This window comes from Nerophis lumbriciformis, linkage group LG11 (assembly GCF_033978685.3).
Source record: "Nerophis lumbriciformis linkage group LG11, RoL_Nlum_v2.1, whole genome shotgun sequence".
NCBI classification, from domain to species: Eukaryota; Metazoa; Chordata; class Actinopteri; order Syngnathiformes; family Syngnathidae; genus Nerophis; species Nerophis lumbriciformis.
This window is the reverse complement of record NC_084558.2, coordinates 24655828-24681530: the sequence shown is the minus strand read 5'-3', so window position 1 is coordinate 24681530 and position 25703 is coordinate 24655828. Positions and strand designations below refer to the sequence as shown.

The following is a 25703-nucleotide window of genomic DNA, read 5'->3' as shown; positions in this document are numbered from 1 at the left end:
ATATAATACACAAAACACATTGTATTATACCTTGTTGGTTTAACTAGCAAAACCATTCGGTCAAAACATTTTTTGTGACTCATTGTCATTTCCAAGAGCCATAACAGACACAGCAATTCAATGCACCACACTTGATGTGGTGAAGATACAGCTGTTTGTAATTATACGTTTGACCAGCAGGTGAAGTCTGGTGCCGAAGCATGTATTGAAGCTTCGAGAAATTCTCGCACCGATTTGCTCAAGTAATTTAATGGCTCATGAGGCTCCATCTGACCATCACTAATACATATATATAAATTAGAGCTAAATGCGTTAAAATGTAATATCGGAAAGTATTGGTATCGTTTTTTTTTATTATCGGTATCGTTTTTTGTTTTATTTAAATTATTAAATCAACATAAAAAACACAAGATACACAAGATACACTTACAATTAGTGCACCAATCCAAAAAACCTCCCTCCCCCATTTACACTCATTCACACTCATTCACACAAAAGGGTTGTTTCTTTCTGTTATCAATATTCTGGTTCCTACATTATATATCAATATATATCAATACAGTCTGCAAGGGATACAGTCCGTAAGCACACATGATTGTGCGTTCTGCTGGTCCACTAATAGTACTACCTTTAACAGTTAATTTTACTCATTTTCATTAATTACTAGTTTCTATGTAACTGTTTTTATATTGTTTTACTTTCTTTTTTATTCAAGAAATGTTTTTAATTTATTTATCTTATTTTATTAATTTTTTTAAAAAGTACCTTATCTTCACCATACCTGGTTGTCCAAATTAGGCATAATTATGTGTTAATTCCACGACTGCATATATCGGTTGATATTGGTATCGGTTGATATCGGTATTGGTAATTAAAGTGTTGGACAACATCGGAATATTGTATATTGGCAAAAAGCCATTATCGGACATCCCGACTACTTATATATATATATATATATATATATATATATATATATATATATATATATATATATATATATATATATATATATATATATATATATATATCCACAGCGCCGTGTCTTTCATCCATCTAGTCATGAATAGTGCAACCAACCACGCGTGTATTCGTCTATTTTTATTGTAATTGCAATTGGTAAACACACTGTAGCTTCCTGCCCGGAGTCGCTTTTAATTGGTCCAACGGCACGCCTGTCACGCCACTTCCGCCCGTTTGCTCGCTTTTGATTGGCTCACACGCTTCAATTTTTTCCCCCTCTCCTTCGCGGCGGTAGGTCGGAGCCGCCGTAGCCCGGGTCGGTCTAGCACGCCTAGCACGTCCCTTGTTAGAGCCTTAGCGCTTTCAAATTTGGCACATTCTTTTTTTTTGATTTACAAATTCACACGAGTAACCTGCCTTGCCTTACTGCAACCACCCGAACGTCATTTAAAACACAATTCCAAACACCCAGCAGACTCCTCAAAAGATGGCGGTGATTAGCGGGATGACGTCGGGGCCGGCTGTAGCCCGGCTCGAGGGCCGAGAATTCGAGTATTTGATGAAGAAAAGGTCGGTGACCATAGGCCGGAACTCCTCGCAGGGCTCCGTGGACGTCAGCATGGGACACTCGAGCTTCATTTCCAGGCGGCACCTCGAGATTTTCACGGCGGGTGAAGATGGCACTTGCACGGGGGAATTCTACCTCCGATGCCTGGGGAAAAACGGGGTGTTTGTGGATGGGGTGTTCCAGAGAAGAGGGGCTCCACCTCTGCAGCTTCCACGAATGTAGGATTATTATTATAATTATTCTTGGTGGTGGTGTTAAAAGGGGGACAGCACTGCACACATTGTGGTAATGTCGTGTTGTTGTTTTGCTGTCCGGCAGCTGCGTTGCACGTGTTGTGTCAAAGGACGCACTCGGTTTGTACGATAACGTCACGCCAAATATCCATGCTAAATATGGCAGTGAAAATATGCTTGCGATTGTAGCCAAGCAAATAACTTCCCTCCAATCCACGGCGTCATTTGAAATTGTTTTATCCGGCCTGTATATTTTCACCAAATTTGCGCTTTGGAGCATTGCGTTTAACCCCCAACGCCTGTGTGTTTGAATTGGAGACTGGTTTCCTCCGGAACCCTGTAAATATGTTAAATACCTGTGTATCTATGTAATTATGCCTCAAGTCTGATGCGTTTGGTAAAGCTACCAGTCTACATGCTAGCCATGAGGGAGAGCAAGCAATATAAACAATATTCATGTATAACCGGCGACATTTTGCAAATTTACAAAATGGCGATTCGGTTGTGATACTTGAAGCAAATCAAGTTTACAGCAGAACCAGTCGTGTTTAAGAAGCTGGGGCTAGATATTTTGTTGGTGAACTAGGATACGTTGCAAGTGAGGGAGACGCAGGCAAAAACTTGGATTATGCGCTTGCGCAGTGTCTTCGCCGTCCATCCATTCATTTACTACCGCTTTCCTTCTCGGGGTCGCCGGATAAATTAAAACCTTCTTGCTCATTTCATAGGTTGACTGCGTGACGTGAATTTATCTGTGCAAAAGCTGTTTCCTAAGTAGAAATCACCACAACTGTCAGTGATCAGCTATTTATTTTCCCGTGTAGTAAACAACGACAACAGTTTTCAAGTTTTACTCGTCACATGCAGAGTACACCACAGTGAAATGCTTTTTTCCATGCTCTTCAGATATTGCGTACAATGGGATCCAAACACTAGTTGCAGAATCTAATACACTATATAAAAAAAATTGAGTAGCTCTGATGTACATTAATTACAAGACAATAAGTTGCACAATAACTTACAGTCGTTATGGTAGAGGTATCAGTACAAGTAGAAGTACAGTAGTCCAATACAGTACCAGTGCAAGATCAAATAGTATAACAGCATATACAGTATAGGAAGCAACAAATATTAAGGTGTCTCCAGTTCTTTGGCAGTTGAGTAGTGACAGTAGTATGAACAAAGGTAATGGAGCAGTATGACTTCTTTATACTCTTGTTTTTACATTATTTACAGGAGCGACATTCAGATGGTTGTTGAAGCTGTACCAATCAGTGTGAAACATCCACTACTTTTATTGTACATGATGCTATGAAACAGAAGGAGAAAGCATTCTATTTGAAAGTGGTGCTTTCGAAAGGAGGTAAAAACAGGAAATGCTTCATACTGGATATGTTGATTGGCAACACTAAATTAAGTTAAAGTTAAAGTACCAATGATGGTCACACACACACTAGATGTGGCGACATTATTCTCTGCATTTGACCCTTCACCCTTGATCACCCCCAATTCCAACCCTTGATGCTGAGTGCCAATCAGGGAGGTAATGGGTCCCCTTTTTATAGTCTTTGGTATGACTCCCTAGTGGGTGAGTGTGAATGGTGTCTGTCCATCTGACTTGTCCAGGGTGTACCCCGCCTTCCGCCGAATGCAGCTGAGATAGACTCCAGCAGAAAATGGATGGATGGACATTAAGCTCTGCATGATTTTAAGACAAAACCTAATTGCGATTTTTCTGCCAAAAATTGCAATAGTGAGTCTATTTACGACTTTTACATTTTAGGCTATTCCTTTAAATGCATAAAACTGCTAAATGTTATTTTTAGATTGTTCCTCAACACATTATTGTCTCAAGTTGCCACACATTCAAACATCCATCCATCCATTTACTACCGCTTATTCCCTTTGGGGTCGCGGGGGGCGCTGGAGCCCATCTCAGCTACAATCGGGCGGAAGGCGGGGTACACCCTGGACAAGTCGCCACCTCATCCCAGGGCCAACACAGATAGACAGACAACATTCACACACTAGGGCCAATTTAGTGTTGCCAATCAAGCTATCCCCAGGTGCATGTCTTTGGAGGTGGGAGGAAGCTGGAGTACCCGGAGGGAACCCACGCAGTCACGGGGAGAACATGCAAACTCCACACACAAAGATCCTGAGCCCGGGATTGAACCCAACACTACTCAGGACCTTCGTATTGTGAGACAGACGCACTAACCCCTCTTCCACCGTGCTGCCCCACATTCAAACAATATGCAATAATCTACTATTTAAAATATTTAAGCGCCCATGTTTGCTTGCATTGTCCTTGGCTGCTGGTCGTAGCCTCATCGTCGTCCACCCGTTTCGAACTAATTTGACAGACCTCATGCTGCTGTCACCACAAAGTTTCCGTCAACCATTTTATGTTGTCACCGGGGTTTCCCCTTAATGTATTTGATTGTGGCGTTGCGCCACGGCAAAATATTACCCGCTACACCTTAAAAATGGGAAGGTTTTTTTTTACGTGAAAACAAAGTAAAGTAATATAATGTATTGTAGTGTCCAAAAGAAGACAAAGTCCGACACTCTTTACCTTTTATGCCAATTTTATGCTAACGGGACCAAGGGACAAGCGGTAGAAAATGAATGGATGGATGGGACCAAGCCAACAAATATTTTGTCTGTTCACACTCCCACACTCATTCTCTGCCAAACCGATCCGTTCAAGACCATGAGAAAAATTAACATCATAACAGACAAACATACGCTTTAAGACAAGCAGGTAGTTGCAATATGAATTGATTTATTTTATTTATTTTTATTTATGTATTTATTTGCTTTATTTGAGCACTATTGACTAGTGATACACCGAAAATTTAGTCGCCGAAAAAAAGACGTACTTTGATCACCCAGGGTTTCCCCTTAATGTAACAGATGGTGGCACATCGCCATCGCAGGTTGTTACAGTATGTATGGTTATATTTAAGCTATTATTTGCGCACTATTGACAAATGATGCACCAAAAACTCGGCCACTGAAAAAAGAAAACAGCGCTGCTGAAACTAAATGCTATGACATATACAAGACACGCGCAATTGTCTGGAGCGTAGTCAGCTTGTCTGCGATGTGGACATAACTTTAATGTATCCCAGATATACCCGCACACAGGGATCTACAAAATGCACTAATGTTAAGAGGACAGTGGAGGCTTTTAAGGAGATAAATTCCAAGTAGAGCAGCAACGCGAAGCAAGTGTGACGTCATGCTCGCTGATGCTCTCTCTCTGTTGGGGACATAGAGGGACAGAAGTAGAATCTCTCAGCACATGAACGGTCTATAATAACACCTGTAAAAGATGCTAGTTTTATTGCTAGTTGTTTTTAATACAGTAAGGAAAATCACAAAAAGTTTCCAAGCACTTGAAAAACTCAACAAAGTACATTGTACAATAAGCAACAACAATTGAAAATATAGCAAAACAACATAATATAAACATCCATTCATCCCTTTTCTACCGCTTGTCCCTTTCGGGGTCGCAGGGGTTGCTGGAGTCTGATCTCAGCTGCATTCGGGCGGAAGGCGGGGTACACCCTGGACAAGTCGCCACCTCATCGCAGGGCCAACACAGATAGACAGACAAAATTCACGCTCACATTCACACACTAGGGCCAATTTAGTGTTGCCAATCAACCTATCCCCAGGTGCATGTCTTTGGAGGTGGGAGGAAGCCAGAGTACCCGCAGGGAACCCACGCATATATGTTAATATTTATTAATAACACAGATTTTTTTTAACTGTATGGGACTGTCTAATACAACGTTTTGAATGTGCTGCAAGCATTACATCACTCCCTGCCCCTGTTCCAAGCATATAAACTTCGCCCTAAGTAACACATTGTTGGTAGCTCCTGTAAGACTGATTTTGTGAATGAGACTGCCATGTGTTGTGCAATATGGATACAAAAATATATCCTGATATAGATCACTATATATCCCAATAACGATATATATAAATGATAAATGGGTTGTACTTGTATAGCGCTTTTCTACCTTCAAGGTACTCAAAGCGCTTTGACACTACTTCCACATTTACCCATTCACACACACATTCACACACACTGATGGAGGGAGCTGCCATGCAAGGCACTAACCAGCACCCATCAGGAGCAAGGGTGAAGTGTCTTGCTCAGGACACAACGGACATGACGAGGTTGGTACTAGGTGGGGATTGAACCAGTGACCCTCGGGTTGCGCACGGCCACTCTCCCACTGCGCCACGCCACAATGTAGAATTGACATACACCTGGGGATAGGTTGGTTGGCAACACTAAATGGTCCCTAGTGTGTGAATGTTGTCTGCGATGAGGTGGCGACTTGTTCAGCGTGTACCCCGCCTTCCACCCGAGTGCAGCTGGGATAGGCTCCAGCACCCCAACGACCGCAAGAGGGACAAGCAGTAGAAAATGGATGGATGGATGGAATTATTTCTTATGATACATATACATACCCCATTTTTCGGACTATAAGTCACAGTTTTTTTCATAGTTTGGCGACTTATACTCAGGAGCGACTTATATGTGAAATTATTAACACATTACCGTAAAATATCAAATAATATTATTTAGCTCATTCACGTAAGAGACTAGACGTATAAGATTTCATGGGATTTAGCGATTAGGAGTGACAGATTGTTTGGTAAACGTATAGCATGTTCTATATGTTATAGTTATTTGAATGACTCTTACCATAATATGTTACGTTAACATACCAGGCACGTTCTCAGTTGGTTATTTATGCCTCATATAACGTACACTTATTCAGCCTGTTGTTCACTATTCTTTATTTATTTTAAATTGCCTTTCAAATGTTTATTCTTGGTGTTGGGTTTTATCAAAAAAAATTCCCCCAAAAATGCGCCTTATACTCCAGTGCGACTTATATATGTTTTTTTTCCTTCTTTATTATGCATTTTCGGCCGGTGCGACTTATACTCCGGAGCGACTTATACTCCGAAAAATACGGTACCGGTACATACATTAAATGTTTCTTAACTTCTCTCCTTTTATTTATAAATCATATATTTTATACATAAAGGGACAAGACATTTAAAAAACTAAAAATCATTTTTCATGCCAGCTCTTTTCGACAATATATACTTGAGCCATATCAACACACAAATTTCGAGATGGCATCTGACATTTTTTAGTGTCTCTGGGACTGCTTTAGATAGACAATGCCTTCAAACAACAACTGTGTCAGGCTTGTTTGGTCTGTTTTTTGTCTTTTCATAGTTTGTGGTTTTGAGGAAACGTTAGAACTTTGTCGCATTTTAACACTGTCTCTTTACTCTTCTACATAATGTGTGTTTGAGTGATAGAAAAGATTTAACATGTTCAAGTTGCTATTACCAGATTAGCGTTGTTCAGTTGGTGTCTGAATTTTTTATTCCAAACCAAAGCCACAAGAGTTAATTTTCCCTCTTTTTGGCACCGATTCCGTTTCGTTAGTTTAGCATTCTGTAGTGTTTTACGTCAAGCTAGTAGCAAACTGCTACATTGTTGACATCCATGCTCAACTGGCCCTGGCTATAAAGTTCCATCCATCCATTTTCTACCGCTTATCCCTTTCTGGGTCGCGGGGGGTGCTGGAGCCCATCTCAGCTTCAATCGGGCGGAAGGCGGCGTACACCCTGGACAAGTCGCCACCTCATCGCAGGGCCAACACAGATAGACAGACACCATTCACACTCACGTTCACACACTAGGGCCAATTTAGTGTTGCCAATCAACCTATCCCCAGGTGCATGTCTTTGGAGGTGGGAGGAAGCCGGAGTACCCGGAGGGAACCCACGCAGTCACGGGGAGAACATGCAAACTCCACACAGAACGATTCCGAGCGCAGGATCGAACCCAGGACCTTCGTATTGTGAGGCAGACGCACTAACCCCTCTTCCCCCATGCTGCCGTAAAGTTATTTAATTTAATTAAAGAGACGTAAAAATGTTACCGCAAAGCAACAGCTTTTCAGTTACTTTAGCCGCTAACCAACTGTTAAAATGAACATATAAACAATAGAGTATTATATTGTACCATAGACATTGTTTATGTCGTACTATGGTTTATATCGCACATCATTGGCCATGAGTGTCAGCAATCCTATTCAGGCTGAATGACAATTTTAATACAATTGTATATATAACTTGTATGAGTAGACATTTAAACATATGCTAGCTGGTAATGCTGCGATGAGGTGGCGACTTGTCCAGGGTGTACCCCGCCTTCCGCCCGATTGTAGCTGAGATAGGCTCCAGCGCCCCCCGCGACCCCAAAGGGAATAAGCGGTAGAAAATGGATGGGATGGATGGATAGCTGGTAATGTTTATATTTTGTAAGGTAAAAAGAAAATAAAAAGCCATTGATACACGCTAACTTTAGCTAAAAAAAAATAGTAGTGACGACATACTTCCTCAGTGTAGCAACACGCAAACATGTATTATTCACCCGCACACACAACTAGCTGTCTTTTGTCATTGTATTAATAATTCATGTAAGTGCGTTGTAAACACAAAACATAGTAACATGAAACATAACACGCTTGTTATATGTATGTGGTTTGAAATGTTTTTTCTGCTTGTTTGTTTTTAGATGTTGCTTCCGATTCCCCAGCACAAGTATAAAAATCACTTTCACAGCACTTTCTGCTGAAAAAAAGGAACCAAGGAGTGTGCCGGAATCACCGGTCAAGTCCGTGCAACCTCAAATATCCCCACTTACCATCAACATTCCGGACAATATAGCCCATCTTATGAGCCCACTGCCTTCACCCACAGGCACCCTCAGGTGAGTTTAAGGGATGGCACTTTCAATCTCGTGGTTTTGTTTCTTCATCTGAATTTGGAAACATTTCAACATTTTTATAGTGCGGCAAACTCCTGCCCTTCAAGCCCGAGGGGGGCGGGACTGTCTAGCTACCGAAACAATCGACTTCTGGTCTCAGACCTTATAGCAGATAACTCCCATTCTGAAAACGACAAGGAAGCCTCTGGGGAAGACAGCCCAAAGGTGAGTGAAGGTGGTCCCAATCAAATAAGCCTTCATCAAACAGGATATTGATGCACGTGTAATGTCTGTGTGAGTCTGCATTATTAATAATGCATTTTGTGAAATGCTTTTATTTCAGTAATGTGCTGAGAATGTCCTCGTTGAAGTCTAAAAATTGCTTAACACTCACTGCAGGGTAGAATTTGGAATACAGAACTCGATTCAATCCAGTCAATCGAAGAGCCATTTTGTATGCAAACAACAGCTAAACATATTATTTTTCCAAAAATATCCACTTTCCTGTATTTTTCTTTTGGGCTGTCAAAAAAACGTGTGAATGGGGGCAACTAATTTATTTTATTAAAAAAATAAATGGCGTCTATCTTGTCACAGGATGCAAGGACAATGGACGTGTAAGATCAATAGAGTCTTTAATAAGTTAAGGTACAAAAAAAGTAACATGGCCTCATGCATAGAGCCAAAAAAAGCACAGACTCAGAGTAAAAATATCTGAAAGCAGATAAAATGAAACTACGCAACTCAGCGATAAGCATGTCTTAAACGCGGAAATCTGCGTTTTTAAACATTCACTTTCACGTTGAAATATCACTTGCACGTATTTTTAATGAAATATTGTAGCGTTTAAGGACCGGAGTCGAAGGAGTAATATCAAAAGATGGAGCTAATTGTTTTAATGACATTTATTTTCTAATCAGCAATCGAGCAGTATCCATCCATGGCTTCACATTGCAACAACATACAACACCGGAAATATGTCCCGTGAAAACTCGACCGACCGGAACTCTCCAACATTAACAAAAGTTCCGTGGGTGAATTATGTAAACCCGCTACAATATCCAAAAAATAGGGTCCAAACAAAATTTGTTGAAAGCTTGCCTGAGCTGCAGGTATTTGCTCTTCCTCCTACCTAAATGCCGCACTGAATTGCAGGACAGGAAGACAACAGGGGTGCAGAAACAAGCTTGCTAATTAGCATCTTCTCGCTTGCTTACTTGTTGTCGGCACGCCACCTTCAATTATATTAAGAGGAAACCCTGAGTTGTAGTTCTAAAACATTTATTAATATATATATTAATATATTTTTGACGTGACGGATGTAAACAGTGGTCTCAACATAGAAAGTATATTGCCCAAGGGGGTGTGGCTACAGGATTTTCCAAATGGGAAACGTTTTTTGAGTTCTTTGCATGCATGTTATAGAATTTTACATTACATTTTCAATGATAATGTTAGTAAATTATCGACTAAAAAACTAAAATACTGTGGTACATTACATGGAACATGTGTCAAAAAGACAGCCAAAAGAGGTTGTAGATGAGAATAAATCTAGAGGTAAAATGTGTAGACACGCACCCAATTGCAGCAAATGTAGTTTTGATTTTCAAAACATTTCTTTCAGAGCTTACGTGGCAGCATTTTGTGCTGGGAGAAATTTTTTTTCAACTTTTGTTTTTCTCAAAGGGTGTTCACATGCCTGAAAGATCCCAACGCCATTGTTTTATCTTTATGTGTGGCATCTGTAACAGATAAACAAATATCTTCAGATTTAGAAAATCACCGTGGGTACCTTGCTTTAGACACTCCCCCTTCAAAGGAATATTACAAGATGAAAGATAGCTTTGCCCCATTCCCTAAATGCAGGCAAGTGGCAGTTTTTTAAGAATGAAAACTGGAAACAGATGTAACAAAATGAAAGCACACAACAGCAAATAATGATAGAAACAGAGAATAAATCAACCAAAAGTCTAAACTGTTATGTGGAACACAACATGAACCACATAGGCAAGATGGATTCCAATGAGCTGACTGGTACTATGGATGGATTTTAAGATTTTTTTTTTCTTCACAAAAAGAACAATGATAAAACATTTAAAAACAAAACGTTTAAGTGACTATTCTTAAGTCTACTCTTCTTCCTGTACTGCATTTGAAAATTAAAATGTGCACAGAGACATGCAAGAAAGAGGCAAATAATATGGTGTGTACTATTATTTGTTTAACCTGATTTGAATTCTCATTTCATTTGGAGTTGTTCATAAACATACAGTATGTTAAACATGTGTAATTATGTCATGGCATATACAGTACAGTGAAAGTTGGCATATTTAGATGTACTTGCAAATAGTGATTAATCATAAATAATACATTCAAAAACTGTTATTAATCTGATTAAAAATTGTAATTGTTTGACAGCCCTAATTTTCTTCTCTCTAGGATGACGCCAAACCACCGTATTCATATGCACAGTTGATAGTCCAAGCAATTACCATGGCCCCAGATAAACAGCTGACACTGAATGGAATTTACACCCACATCACCAAGAATTACCCTTACTACAGAACGGCTGATAAAGGCTGGCAGGTCAGTGTAATGCTCACTTTATTGTAGCAGTAAATATGTGTTTGTTCATTTGGTGATGTAGGCCATGCAAGCTCATTTGGTTTATCACAAACTGCTTTATTGTTTGAATAGAACAAACGCAAAGAATACTTTTGAAAAAGTTTGTAAAAATTAGCATAGCAATGTCTTCTCCCACCAATATATTGGGGGTAATGTGTGCCTTTGTGTCAGTTGGCCACTTAATGTCAGTGTTGAAGAGGGAATATTCAAGCGGGCGATTTATATATTTAAAAAAACTAGTGGAAGATGGCAGAGGAATTCTCTTCCTTAGATTTTTCTTTTAACGATGTAGACGTCGTCCAGGAAACCCACAATGCGTCTACTTGGCCACATTTGGACAAATGTATGCGTCTGGATTAAACAATGCCCAAAACATTCATTTTAGTTGTTTAACATGTAAGACCAAATCAAAACTGCTCTCGACATGGAATACACATTTAAGAACACACATGATTGTGGCAGACATGTGATGCCACAATCATGCTAAATTTAATTTTCATTTTCATTGGTGTATTAGAACAAGTTGGCTCAACATGTTTGAAGTGTTGCCTGATTTTTTTCTTGCATTTTCTGGTAATGGACTGACTGTCCTCAATTATTTTACCTTCAGCATGCTTTATCAATCCAAAATATGTCCAGACTTCATATTTTGTCCGTTTACTACAAGGGCAAAATCTCAAGAGCAAGGTCCGTCTGTTGTTTTCCGCCATTGCAAACAGCGCTAGTGCGCTTGCGCCGTCTTCAGAGGCGCGGCTGCTGGTGCGTTACCAGGACGTGAGCAATGCCGCCTAGAATGCAATAATAAATGACGGCTTTTCAATCATTTAAAAATTAAACGTGTTACTAACCGTCCGGAGTTTTGCCGCAGTTTATCATTATTTAGTTTACCGTTACATCCCTAGTCCATTAACAAGTAAAAAGTCACAGTGGATCGCTATTAAGCGGAATTTTGCAATTCTCTAGCAAAAGTGGTAATTTTTTTCCAATGTTCTTATAAAACCGCCAAAACAATGCGCAGGGGGCTGTACAGCGTTGTAGCCAATGGCTTTAACTGGGGTTGCGGGACTTCCGGGGCAAGGATGAGGAAGTGACGTGTTGTTATTGGGTGAGTTTGTGCGAGTGTTGCCGGGAATGGAGAGAGACGTACATTGAGCTTGTTGTACAAGAGTGTGGCTTTTCTTCAAATAAATGAAGAAAAACTGGGAATTTGTGGGAGCCTCCATTCTTGGAACATTACAGTAGTGATGGTCAGATGAAGCCTCATAAAGGCATTGAGCTACTTGAGCCAATTGGTGTGAGACTTTCTGAAGCTTCAATGCATGCCTCGGCACAAGACACCACCTGCTGGTCAATTGTATGATTACAAACAGCTGTATCTTCACCACATAATGTATGATGCACTGAATTGTTGCGTCTGTTATAGCTCTTGGAAATGACAATGAATCACAATAAATGTTTGACCGAATGGTTTTCTATATACTAAAATATGTTTTATGTGTTTTCCTTGAGGAAATGGCATAAAGCGGAAGATGACTATATAATGTAACTTGGACAACTGTGTACAGAACGGAGGATATTTAGTTCATTTTTATTTTTGGTTTTAGGCGGGGGGTTTTTCTTGACAAAACCTCTCTATCATCCAGCTATAGATTTCTAGTGGCTGGTTAAAAAAAAAAAAAATACAGAATGTGTTACTTTATTAAACGTAATGTTAACAGTGATAAACCCATTCGCGAACTGACGTTGAGAATCGAACCCATGTCATGTGGCATAAAAGGTATATGCGCAAACCATTGCACTACCAAAAGTTGACTGACATGATCAAAATAAGTTGATTTAAGTCGTCATACTTGGATTTTATTGGCAATTTGAAAACAAATTGTATTCTCTATCCAGATTCCAAAATGACCACAACTCTTAAAAGCCCATATTTTCAATGGAGCTTGGGCGGTTTATAAGTTGTCAAATCTCCCAGCGAAATCTGAACCGCGTCTTGAAAAAGTCACGTGGTACAGGCGAGCCGCGAGGCTTCACACGTCATCATTCCTGGCTCCTTCCCTACATAAAACGAGCCTCGATGCGCGCTTCGCGGAAAAGCCCCCTTAATTTCTCGACACGCCTCAAAGCCTCTGCACATTTCCTCACATCACTACATTACAGTATGTTTGGGTCTGTGTCAGTTGCCTCCGTTGACATTCAAGAACGCTCAGAAGTGAAATATTGTGTGACGAAGAAACATAAATGTTAGCGGCTTTGCTGCGTTTTTGCTAGCGAATGTGTTCTTAACATTTCGCATGTTTAGGTACTTGTGTTTAGTCTGTTAATATCATAGTGTAGGATTGGTAAATTTTGTGTGGTGATTTTGTTATGAAAAAACACGCGTTTCGGAATTCCTCGCTCCGGCGGTCTCACGACTTTTTCAACATGTCGTGGAACTGTGTCTCCGTTGGATGTTGGAATAAAGATTTTTTAGAATTGGTTGTGGTTAGAAAAAGAAGTCTACGGATGCCCGCTTTCGGGATTCATTTTCAAGCACAGAGATCCGAGGAAAGCACTTTGCAGTCTTTGCGACGGGAAAGTGATCAACTATGGTGGCAAAGGTTGGTTGTCATAGCAACAACACTGCGAGGGAAGCAAACATGCAGAGAAGAAAATTTTGAGAAAATAAAATTACAAACTTCCTGGTGAGTCATGGCATAATATGGCATGTTATTGTTGACCAGTAGATATGTTTCATAATTTTAATCATGATTTACAATACTAAACCTACGAACTTGTACTAGATCTAGTGCTGCATGGCAAAGTTGCCTAAAAAGCTGTATAAAGTATAATCATGAATTTCTTAAGATTGCGTGATAAAATGCTTAATTTTATTTCGTAAACAAACAAACTTGTAGCAGATAGGGATGTCCCGATCCGATATTTGGATCGGATCGGCCGCCGATATGTGCCAAAAAATGCGTATCGGCAAGGCATGGGAAAATGCCGATCCAGATCCAGTTTTTTTAAAAAAAACTCCGGTCCGTGTTTTCCAACGCACCAATTTAAATAATTCATTCCACTTTTCTGCTGCTCCCTAATTTCCATTCCGCATTTTCCAGCACACCTTCAACACATCCACAGGTCTGTGGATTCTCACGCAGTTGCTTTTAGCTGTGGACATTACACGACAGGCTCTTCTCACTCTTTCCTGTGTCTCCTTCTCAGACAGCAAGCGCACCTTCTTACACTCGTCACATGCTGTCACGTCATACGTCACATACGTATACGTCCTCTCCCAGCAGAGAGGTAGCAGCATGGCTAACTTTAGCTGTGATGCTAGCGCACGGCAAATCTATGCCACGCACAAAATCAAATAAACAAATAAGCGCATAACAATTTTCGACACACGGACACGACAGAGAACAGTTTTCGTCATCATTGTTCAAATATTGTAACGTCTGTCGAGACGCTTATCTCCATTCAGTGCCACACGCCCACATCATCAAAGGACTATACGTTGCACCTCATCTCCTGTTATTACTTTACCAAAGCATTGTTCAACCCATCCTTCTGTACTGTTCCACATGTTTTTTCACCATGCTTTCTGTAACCAACCGGACCAAACTCACACGCATTACAAACATAGCAGCTAAAATCATCGGCCTACCCACACCCAACATTTCAGACATAAACCACAGGTCCATCACCCGACTGGCAAAAACAATAGTTCAGGATATCACTCACCCACTACACCAATACATCATCCCACTACCATCAGGGCGCAGGTACAGAACAATCAAATTCCGGAGGGCCCGCCTCAGGAAAAGCCTGATCCCTGCAGCTATAGCCGCCCTTAACAGCAGGCCCGGCCGACCTGTCTGACAAGCCTGTAAATGTGTGTTAGTCATGTATGATGTCTTTTTGTTATTTTTTTTTGTGTGATGTGTAATGTCTAGTGTTTAAATGTACGACAGTGACAATGAATTTCCCCAAGGGGAACAATAAATCTAATCTAATCTAATCTAATCAAAATGCTGAGGCAAACATTTCCAGATCAACACCGTATGAAAAAAATAGTGATTTTTTTTTTTTTAGTTGTGATTTCCCTCTCTGCATGAAAGTTTAAAAGTAGCATATATTAATGCAGTATGAAGAAGAATGTTTTAATGTAGACACATAGAATCATCATACTGCGGTGATTATATGCATCAAGTGTTCATTCAAGGCTAAGGCAAAATATCCACATATATATCGTGTATCGCGATATTAAAAAAAGGCCATATCACCCAGCCCTAGTTCAATGATGCCATTTCTGTTTGTCATGTATAATTTTGTCTATTTTGTTTATCTTTGAATAAACAGGTCAGTTTCTTGTTACCAACCATTGTGTATTATTCAAACTCCCCTAATTCAGCTGGCTAGTTGTTATCAAGAGTACTAAAACCCTTTTCAACATGATTCTGACAACTAAGTAGGCTAAATAACTTTAATACATGCTCGGATAGGCCAGTATCGGTTAGTATCGGTATCGGATCGGAAGTGCAAAAACAATATCGGTATCGGATCGGAAGTGCAAAAACCTGGATCGGGACATCCCTAGTAGCAGACACTATGAATGCAATCTTACATCCATGACTTTACTAAGCAACTTACTAGTTTAACAACATACCTGAGTTTTAACAATTACAATAATTATCATAATCATGTCATTATTTTTCATAATTATGTAAATATTCTGAAATGTATTTGAATCTTCATATTGATCTTTTCATGCATGAAAACACTACTAGCCCTAGGAATATTTTTAAATTGCATTTTTAGAGAATTTCTATGTTGGGAATGACTTACAAAGTATCTTTTAAAAATGGTAAAATCTCTTCAATTGAACCCCAAAAGGGCCCCCTTCACCTCCAGCTGATATTTTCAATTCCTCTCTTTCTCTACCTCACTGGGATCCCTAGGTAGCATTAACATACAAGCATTGGCATTAATACCAACATGTTCTTACATGCCCCGCATGTGTTTGAATAGAACTTCCGTAATGCAAGTCAAGACTAAAGATGGCGTTTGCTCCCTGCCAAAACAGACTTCTATCTTGTTTCTGGTTGTTTGCTTACAAGGTGCTTTTTGGTAATGTACTACAGCATTGATATGGTGGAATGCCTTCTCCGTTTGACAGTACAAACATTGCGCCTCCTTGTCTTTTTAAGTTTAAAATGATCAGAAACTTATGACCGCTTCTGCCCTTTCATCTCTTTCCCCTCATTGCTCTTTGCTTTTGAACCATTTCTCTCCATCGCCGCTTTCTGCTGTTTTCAGCCATACAGGTGCAACACTCAATGGCACGCACCCACACCACCACTCTCACATATGCTCTATTGCAGCAGCTCTGTTGAAACTGTTAACATTGTTGAGGTTTTATACATTTTGAATAATTACACTCAACAATGAATCAAATCAACAGAATACAAATCTAATTAATCGATTAATCGTTGCAGCTCTACTAAGTACCGTAATGTAGCTATCCGATGTTCCTGCTAAGGAAATCTAATTTGCATAAAATGGGAGCAAAATAAGGGGAATTCCCCAGATAAATCCCAGTAAAATGCCAACCAACGGAGAGGATTGGTTGAATTTGCGTTAATAGGCGCGATGGCAACAGTGCAAATTCCTGGAATGTTAGTTTGATGACATCAGAACATCAATAAACATCACACATGCTTAGGAGAAGTATGATAGAGTATGCATAAACTCAGAGATTTCTGACATGTAGTCCCAAACGTTTTCGTATTTACCTGTGGCTGCCCGCCACAAATAAATCAGTGTATGGAAAACACTGATAATGTTTCTGAATTACTCATTAATATCTGTGTCTAGAACTCAATCCGCCACAACTTGTCTCTGAACCGGTACTTCATCAAAGTAGCACGATCTCAGGAGGAGCCAGGGAAAGGCTCCTTCTGGAGGATAGACCCTGCATCTGAAGGCAAGCTCATGGAACAAGCCTTCAGGAAACGTAGGCCCAGGGGAGTTCCCTGCTTCAGAACTCCCGTAGGACCCCTCTCTTCCAGGTATATGCCCAAAGCTAACATTTGATTGTATCTGTGTTTTACTGTAACAACTCGTGTCTTCCACAAGAATAAATAACCCTTTCTCCATTTCCAGGAGTGCTCCTGCTTCTCCCAACCACACGGGGGCACTCTCTGCTCACTCCAGTGGTGTGCAAACCCCCGATAGCCTCTCCAGAGAGGGGTCCCCAGTCCCTATGGAGCCCGAGCCAACTCTTCCACCGGCCCCCTCCCATGTTGCCACCCTACAGCCCAAACTTGCTGTCATCCAAGAGGCTCGCTTTGCACAAAACTCCCCTGGTAAATTCATCATAGATTAGGCGTTATCTCCATAATCTTATCGATGGAAGAGCTGATAGAAGATGTACATAGGAGAATGGAAATATATGCAGAAATATACAGAATGCATTATGCAGCACCATTGCAAATTTTGATTATTTACAAGAATACCGTATTGAACCGAATATACAAATGCTGTGCTTCATGGGACAATAAACAATATAAAACTGGTGGTAAAAATAAACAAATTATATATAAAATACATACTTTGAACACATTAGCTGTGTAAGAAAAACTTGTGTTGCTATTCGGGGTAATGTTTTTCTTTAGCTCACAAACTGTTAATGAATTTTAGATTATTTTTTTTATATATATATACTGTATATATGTATATAGCGCTTTTTCTCTAGAGACTCAAAGCACTTTACAAAGTGAAACCCATTAGCTACATCTGTAAGTTACATTTAAACCAATATGTGTGGCCCAAGGACACAACGGCAGTGACTAGGATGGCGGAAGCGGGGATCGAACATTAGAGATGTCCGATAATGGCTTTTTTGCCGATATCCGATATTACGATATTGTCCAGCTCTTAATTACCGATTCCGATATCAACCGATACCGATATATACAGTCGTGGAATTAACACATTATTATGCCTAATTTTGTTGTGATGCCCCACTGGATGCATTAAACAATGTAACTTTACCATGAATTGATTAACGCGGACCCCGACTTAAACAAGTTGAAAAACGTATTCAGGTGTTACCATTTAGTGGTCAATTGTACAGAGTATGTATTGTACTGTGTAATCTACTAATACAAGTTTCAATCAATCAATCAAAAACAAGGTTTTCCAAAATAAGAGAACAACTTCAACTCCAGTTATGGAAAAAAGTGCCAACATGGCACTGCCATATTTATTATTGAAGTCACAAAGTGTATTCTTTTTTTTAACATGCCTCAAAACAGCAGCTTGGAATTTGGGACATGCTCTCCCTGAGATAATCCTAATACCCACTACAACTATGGGAAATACTACTTTGACTTTCACAAAGTGCATTATTTTTTAGATTTTTAAACATGCCTCAAAACAACAGCTACAAAAACAATGAAGGCACACAGCTTCAGTCCAGAGTATACTAGAGCATACCTGCCAACCTTGAGACCTCCGAATTCAGGAGATAGGGGGGGTTTGGTGGTAGCGGGGGGTGTATATTGTAGCGTCCTGGAAGAGTTAGTGCTGCAAGGGGTTCTGGGTATTTGTTCTGTTGTGTTACGGTGCGGATGTTCTCCCGAAATGTGTTTGTCCTTCTTGTTTGGTGTGGGTTCACAATGTGGCGCATATTTGTAACAGTGTTAAAGTTGTTTATACGACCACCCTCAGTGTGACCTGTATGGCTGTTGACCAAGTGTGCTTTGCATTCACTTGTGTGTGTGTGTGTGTGAAAAGCCGTAGGTATTATGTGAATGGGCCGGCATGCAAAGGCAGTGCCTTTAAGGTTTATTGGCGCTCTGTACTTCTCCCTACGTCCATGTACACAGTGGCGTTTTAAAGTCATAAATTTTACTTCTTGAAACCGATACCGATAAATTCCGATATTACATTTTAAAGCATTTATCGACATCCCTATCGAACATGGAACCCTCTAGTTTCCGGCCACGCCACCCTACAGGATACATTGGATAAAATTGACATACAAACGAGACAAAGGATCTACATTAACATAAAAGAATGAAACAAACTTGAAAATATTGCAATAAGATAAATAATGAATCACACTATTAACATATTGCACACCAGAAAAAGATAAATTACATGGAATTGTAATTTTTTACAACTGCATGTTATATAAGAAAGACTAATGGCAATAAATAATAGATAGCAACTTGTCAGAACACACATTGTATTTTTGTGTGTTAGAGTTTTGGTTCCTTCTGGTCTACATAACATGTAATGGTGGTGCTTTGGTCAAAATTTTGCAAATATTTTATTTTCATAGACTATGTTCAAGCCAATTTCTGACTGTCTCTCGGAATGTGTCAAGCCCCCTTTGACTGCGTCTCTTCCCCATCAGCCATGTTGTAGTTTTTAGCGCTTCTATATGGAGTCTACTAACAAGTAATGTAAGTTACAACTACACACTACTTAGTATTATAAATGACAACAGTGGAAGATTTTAGCATGCATGTGCATGTTGGAGCCTGCCTGCCCTACAGCAAGAGGATAGAGAAAAATTAGTAACTTATTGACTACAACTGAATAAAAATGATGGATGTGTGCAAAGCTCTTCAAGTAAACCTCTATCGTATATGGTGATATCAGCTGGCGTAACTAAGGCAAAATACGTCACTAAAATCTTAAATTCCAAATGTCTCGTTTGGAGTAAGTTTAGAAGAAAGCAAGATTGTTTTATAAGTATCTCCGCCATCGCTCTATGGTGTGGTTTAAAATTTTCGGGACTTATGGGCAACATTCACTCTAAGATCCGCAATTGTGCACTGCTCACGCGTCCTCTGCCCACAGCAAATCTATGCAGCGCACAGAATCAAATCCCATTCTAAACAAAATAAACACAAGTTCATTTTACAAGTTGATTTTACAATGCAACTGTGAGTAACAGGTGACGAAAGGCGGTCACAACAGATACAACAATGTTTGTCAACACTGTTAAATTGTAACGTCTGTCGATACATTTTAAGGAGGACAGGAATTCCATCAATCTCTTTTTATTTAGGGAAATTGTTTGTCAGCCATGGCCACACCAAAAAAAATTGTTAAATACTTCTATCTAGCAAAACTGGTCATTGTCTACCGTACAAACCAAGCCAAAAGCAACTCTTTGTCATCTGTTATATCAACAGCAGTCGCTTGCTCTCTCTCTCACCTGCACCAACACATACACTCATGGCAATTAGCCACTGATGCGTTTAAGGCCACACACAAAGTTAGGCAACTTAAACACTACACGTAAAGTGTAAATTCCAGGTCGTTACACTATGACTTCTCAATCAGATGTGTGCTTATTCTACTGTCATTTATTAAGAATGTTATTTTTTGGATATTAATCATGAAATGATGTTACTAGATTACAGAATTGCTAATAGAAATATTTATTTTACAGACAGAATGTTACAGGAATGTACACTTCATCTCATGCAACATGTGAATGTTTTAAGGGGAACTAAACATGATCTCTGAAAGGGGTACACAATCTTTCCAAAGCAGGACCCCCACACAAGTATATAATACTATAGTACATAGCTGATAAAACAATGTTTAAGTTGGCCAAATCATTTATATTAGAAAATAATCTCATGAAAATGACTATCGTCACTTGATTATAATAATAAGACATTTAAATTGTGGACAGGTTGATTGGTAACACTAAATTGGCCCTAGTGTGTGGATGTGAGTGTGAATGTTGTCTGTCAATCTGTGTTGGCCCTGCGATGAGGTGACGACTTGTCCAGGGTGTACCCCGCCTTCCGCCCGATTGTAGCTGAGATAGGCTCCAGCGCCCCCCGCGACCCCAAAGGGAATAAGCGGTAGAAAATGGATGGATGGATGGATCTCAGGTTTGAGACAGATGTCCTGCTGGTATGGCCACAGTGTGCGCGTCTGTATTTCACTGAATGCTCAGGGTGTTTTTGCGTTTGCTCACATACATGAAAACGTAGAGGGAACATTGCTTATGGGGATCCCATATACATAAAAACAAGTACCAACAGGTAAGAAAAGGTTATTTTGAATAATAGGAACCCTTAAAGACTAAGCATCTTTGCTGGTGGCAGCCAAGTGTCTAATTGGTCCCAGGCCTCACAAAATACAAAATTACAAAAAACATTAACACATTTTCCTTTGGTGCGTTCTACTTGCCAATACAGGGAGGAACCTCCAACATTGCTTGCATTGACACTGCCATGACAGCCACTATGTGGAAATACTTTGTCACATGCTGGGTAATTCCTCTTAGTTGGAACTGGGCTTTTATCTGCCGAAAGCCCAGGCGAAGGTTGTTCTGCCAAAAGTTGGTCAACTTGATAGTCGCAGTGAAGATAGTCATGGACATTTGCCATTTTGCATTGCGTTATTCCCATTATTGTCATTCCACATTGCTAATGTCAAAGGCTCACCGATGTGGAGCTGTGTTATTCGTGCATAAACCGTTCTAATTTCCGCTTAATGTGAAAGTAAACACAGGATTTGTTGCCATGACACTGGAAGTTACTGTTAAACTGGAAACAGATGTCCGCTGGGTAAATATTGATCGCCTCAACGTGATAAAAATTGGATAACTAATCTACAGGAATATATGACACATAAGACATATTTTAGGCCAGAAATATGTAAATACGCTTAAAAAATGTGGCACATAGTGAAGCCGCAGTATTTGAAGCATGATGTGGCGAGGGTCGACTGTACTCCATTTTGCCTCAATTTCTTAAAGACCTGTTTATTCAACAATCAATTCCACCCATTGAAACATTTTTAAATCAATTACAATGCCCATCCTTGTGGACAGTGTAGCATCCAAAGTTAGTTTTAATGACACATCTCTTTTCTAATGTGCATATCAACAGGTTCTCCACTGAGTAACCAACCGGTATTGATCGCCGTACAACGCCAGATGCCTCAGACGACCATGAAGCCAGTGACCTACGCCATGGCAACACCGGCTATTGTAACAACAGTTAGCCCCACGCCCAGCATGCAGACTGTGCACGTTGTCCACCAGATCCCAGCCGTCACCATGACAGCTGGTACACTAAAAACAGACCCTCAGGAGAACGGAAGAGGAGACCATCAAGAGATTAAAGGTTTGAACACACTTTTAATAAAGATTGTCATTCGTTCTGTTGTTTGTGAGCTGACTACTGGTCCCCCTTGTTAACAGTGAAAATGGAGTCACTGACATCTATTACTACCTCGTCGAAAGGCGGAGTCAGTCGCATCATCCAAAGCTCTCAGGCCACTCCCATGGCCACAGTAACCATCATGCAACAGACTCCACTTGGTCAGCACCAGCTTCCTATAAAGGCCATCACACAGAATGGGACTCACCTGGTTTCTATCAATTCCCCGGCTGGCACAGGTGACTCCCTGACTCTCTGATTTATTTCAGTAGGTTTCAAAAGTTTAAAGAAGATATTTTCTTATTATAAAGAGTCACTTATAAATTCAGTCTGTAATCTCTTAATTTTGATGATTGTACATTTTGTACATGGCGTCCGCGGGTATATCTCGAATACTTAAAGTATGTCCTCAGCACGGACATGCTGTCTCCGATCCAGACAACCCCGTGCGAAAAGCTTACGGCACAGCAATTCAACTACATAATGAAGAGGGCTGTAGTTTCAGGAGCCCAATGGCTGGTCATCGAAATGTGGATGTTTCGTCAGAAAGTGCCTCCGCAGGTTATATATCTTTGAGACTGCGTTTACTTAATTGCTAAGTAAACTAATCTGCTTACATACTGCACTGTCAATAAATTCATTAGTGTGCTCTCACTACTCGTTTCCAGCGTGTGCGGATAGTTCAAAGCATGAAGAAAAAAAAGTTCAGTTTTTTTTAACTTATTGATGTTCCTTCTTTTGAATTATTTTCCTTCCTTAGTTTTATTTCTTTACATTTCATTTATTTTTTTGTAATACTGAAAATATAAACATAACAAAATTTTAACATCCATTGTGTATTTTACATAAATACAATAGAAGGTTTTGGGTTAATATTTTCACACAATAAACTACAAATGTTTACACATGTAGAGATTACATAATGTTCACACACTAAACATTCAGTAAATGTCCATGCACTAAATTAGTCAGATTTCTCAAATAGTTTGGCTCTAAATAAGCCTCCTACAACTCATGAATACACCTTAATCCGACCTTGTCCGGTCTTTGAAAAGTCAGACTAACACATCTGTATTATGCGAAACCAGGTCTCTCGAGGGTGTGTGCGCGGCCAGAGAGGACCCTTTGTATCGCACATGCGCCAATCTCAACGCGTGGGATACAACCTGGAAGCAGATACCATTTAATAAAAACATAGCAACAACTGTAATTAAGAGGAGATTGTTTATTTGCTTCACAAATTAAAACTTACAGAACATTTGGAAGTGATTCAATGGTAGAAAAGAAGAAACAGAGATTTATTTAAGAAGGTAGCTAAGGAAATATGTGCTAAGGAACATCCGCACAGTAACACAACATAAACACAACAAAACAAATACCCAGAATCCCATGCAGCCCTAACTCTTCCGGGCTGCAATATACACCCCCGCTACCACCAAACCCCCCCCTCTGTGCGTCGGTTGAGGCGGGCGGGTTTGGGGGGGCGGGCTTTGGAGGTAGCGGGGTGTATATTGCAGCCCGGAAGAGTTAGGGCTGCATGGGATTCTGGGTATTTGTTTTGTTGTGTTTATGTTGTGTTACTGTGCGGATGTTCTCCCAAAATGTGTTTGTCATTCTTGTTTGGTGTGGATTCACAGTGTGGCGCATATTTCTAACAGTGTTAAAGTTATTTATATGGGCACCGTCAGTATGCGTTGCATTGTGTGTGTGCGTGCTGAAGCCGCACATATTATGTGACTGGGTGAAAAGCGGATGTGACGATTTTTGGGAGGAGCATTGAAATTTGAGAGTCTCCCAGGAGGGTTGGCAAGTATGAGAATTAACGGTGAATGCGGTACCGCCGCTGAATATAATCGGCGTGCCAGCTCTAGTGTTAATTTGATATCGCCTCAAGAGCCAAGTGAAATTACACGGCGGGCCAAATTTGGCCCGGGGGCCAGAGTTTGACACCCATGCATTAGAGGGAAACCCTGAAAAGTATTGGGCAATACTACAAATGTGGGTATCAATACAATACCAAGTAGTAGAGGGTAAGTATTGGTGATACTACTGCTGACCTGACACTTATTTTCTTGTAACCATAAGAAAAATAATGATCACATAAGCATTGATCATTTACTGATACTGCTTGGTTTGTTTTTTTATACTATTGATGTTTGGATCGATCCACCTGGGCCTATTATTTAAAATTTAGCAGCCTGCTTAACCATTTAGCTGCTTATATTTACCAAAGTGGAACCTTCTTTCTTGGAAAAATAGATTTCATCAATTAAATGTGTTAGTAACTTACACACAACACACCGTCACAATAACCGTGATAGGAAATGTTCATAGGGTTACATCTCTATCGCTGAATATGCTAACTTTTTTTTATTAACCGTTACCACACTTTAAAGTGTTTGGGTTGATATCTTATCATTTTACTAGTAATTCTGCTTCTGCCTCCTCACTAGCCCTGAAGATGTGAGAAAGTAAACGGCACGGTCAAATGGATAACTCCGTGACAGCGTATCAATTAAAATGTCATTTTGTGACACGTCAACCATAACCAATCTCTGTCAACAAATTGTTTCTGTTGACATTGTTGATTATGTCAAGTAATCATAATGGCACTACTATCATTGGGCTTCAGGGGTATTTGACTTCAAAGTTTCCACCAAACAAGTCAATTCTACTAAACTATGGAAGACTTTAGGAGCCAAAGAAGGCAAAACGTCTCACATTTTTTATACTCCCATGCAGCTGTTGCAAACCCTCTCCACCTTCTGGCCACACACGCTTCCGCCTCGGCATCCCTCCCTACCAAGAGGCAAAACGGTGAGCTGCAGGAGCCACCGGCTCCAAAGAGGGCGAAGACGCAGGAGGGCATCAAGGAGGAGTCTTCAACTGCCAATGGCAACGGTGTCTGTACTGCAGACGGTGCTGGAGAAGAGGCAGTCAGTGAAGCTGTAGGGAACAAGTAACCCGCCTTTTCTCTCCAACTGCATCCTGAGCCCTGCCTCCCTCTACACATTGACCCCCTCGCCCTTCACACTCTTGACATTTTCACCTTCACTGATTTTCATCTACTCCAAGGTGCCAAAAAAAGAGAACAGATTACTGGAGAATTGCCTTTTTTCTTTTATGTGGAACTAAAAAACCCAACAATTCCCCTTGAAGCACAGAAAAAGAAGAACTATTGAAATAAAAAAAATCCAGATGAATTGTTTTGACTGAAAGTTGACGACAACCTCAGCCCTGGTAGCATCTCAGCACTTATAAATTTGTGTCGGAATGAAACACGCCATTGAGAGAAAGTCACACCTGGAGAG

General features: G+C 40.2%; 1 protein-coding gene across 1 annotated transcript in view; it reads left to right on the top strand.

Annotated features, from left to right (window-relative positions):
* Positions 1–1253: 1253 nt before the first annotated feature.
* Positions 1254–25703, top strand: part of LOC133610603 (forkhead box protein K2-like) — a 24544-nt gene continuing 94 nt past the window's right edge. The window contains exons 1-9 of the mRNA XM_061967020.2: positions 1254–1746; positions 8390–8584; positions 8665–8806; positions 11021–11167; positions 17066–17259; positions 17354–17556; positions 22120–22356; positions 22434–22631; positions 25135–25703. The exon at positions 25135–25703 is cut by the window's right edge and continues 94 nt beyond it. Coding sequence (XP_061823004.2) covers positions 1448–1746; positions 8390–8584; positions 8665–8806; positions 11021–11167; positions 17066–17259; positions 17354–17556; positions 22120–22356; positions 22434–22631; positions 25135–25355 — 1836 coding nt within the window. The 5' untranslated portion in view covers positions 1254–1447 and the 3' untranslated portion in view covers positions 25356–25703. The remainder of the gene's footprint in view (positions 1747–8389; positions 8585–8664; positions 8807–11020; positions 11168–17065; positions 17260–17353; positions 17557–22119; positions 22357–22433; positions 22632–25134) is intronic.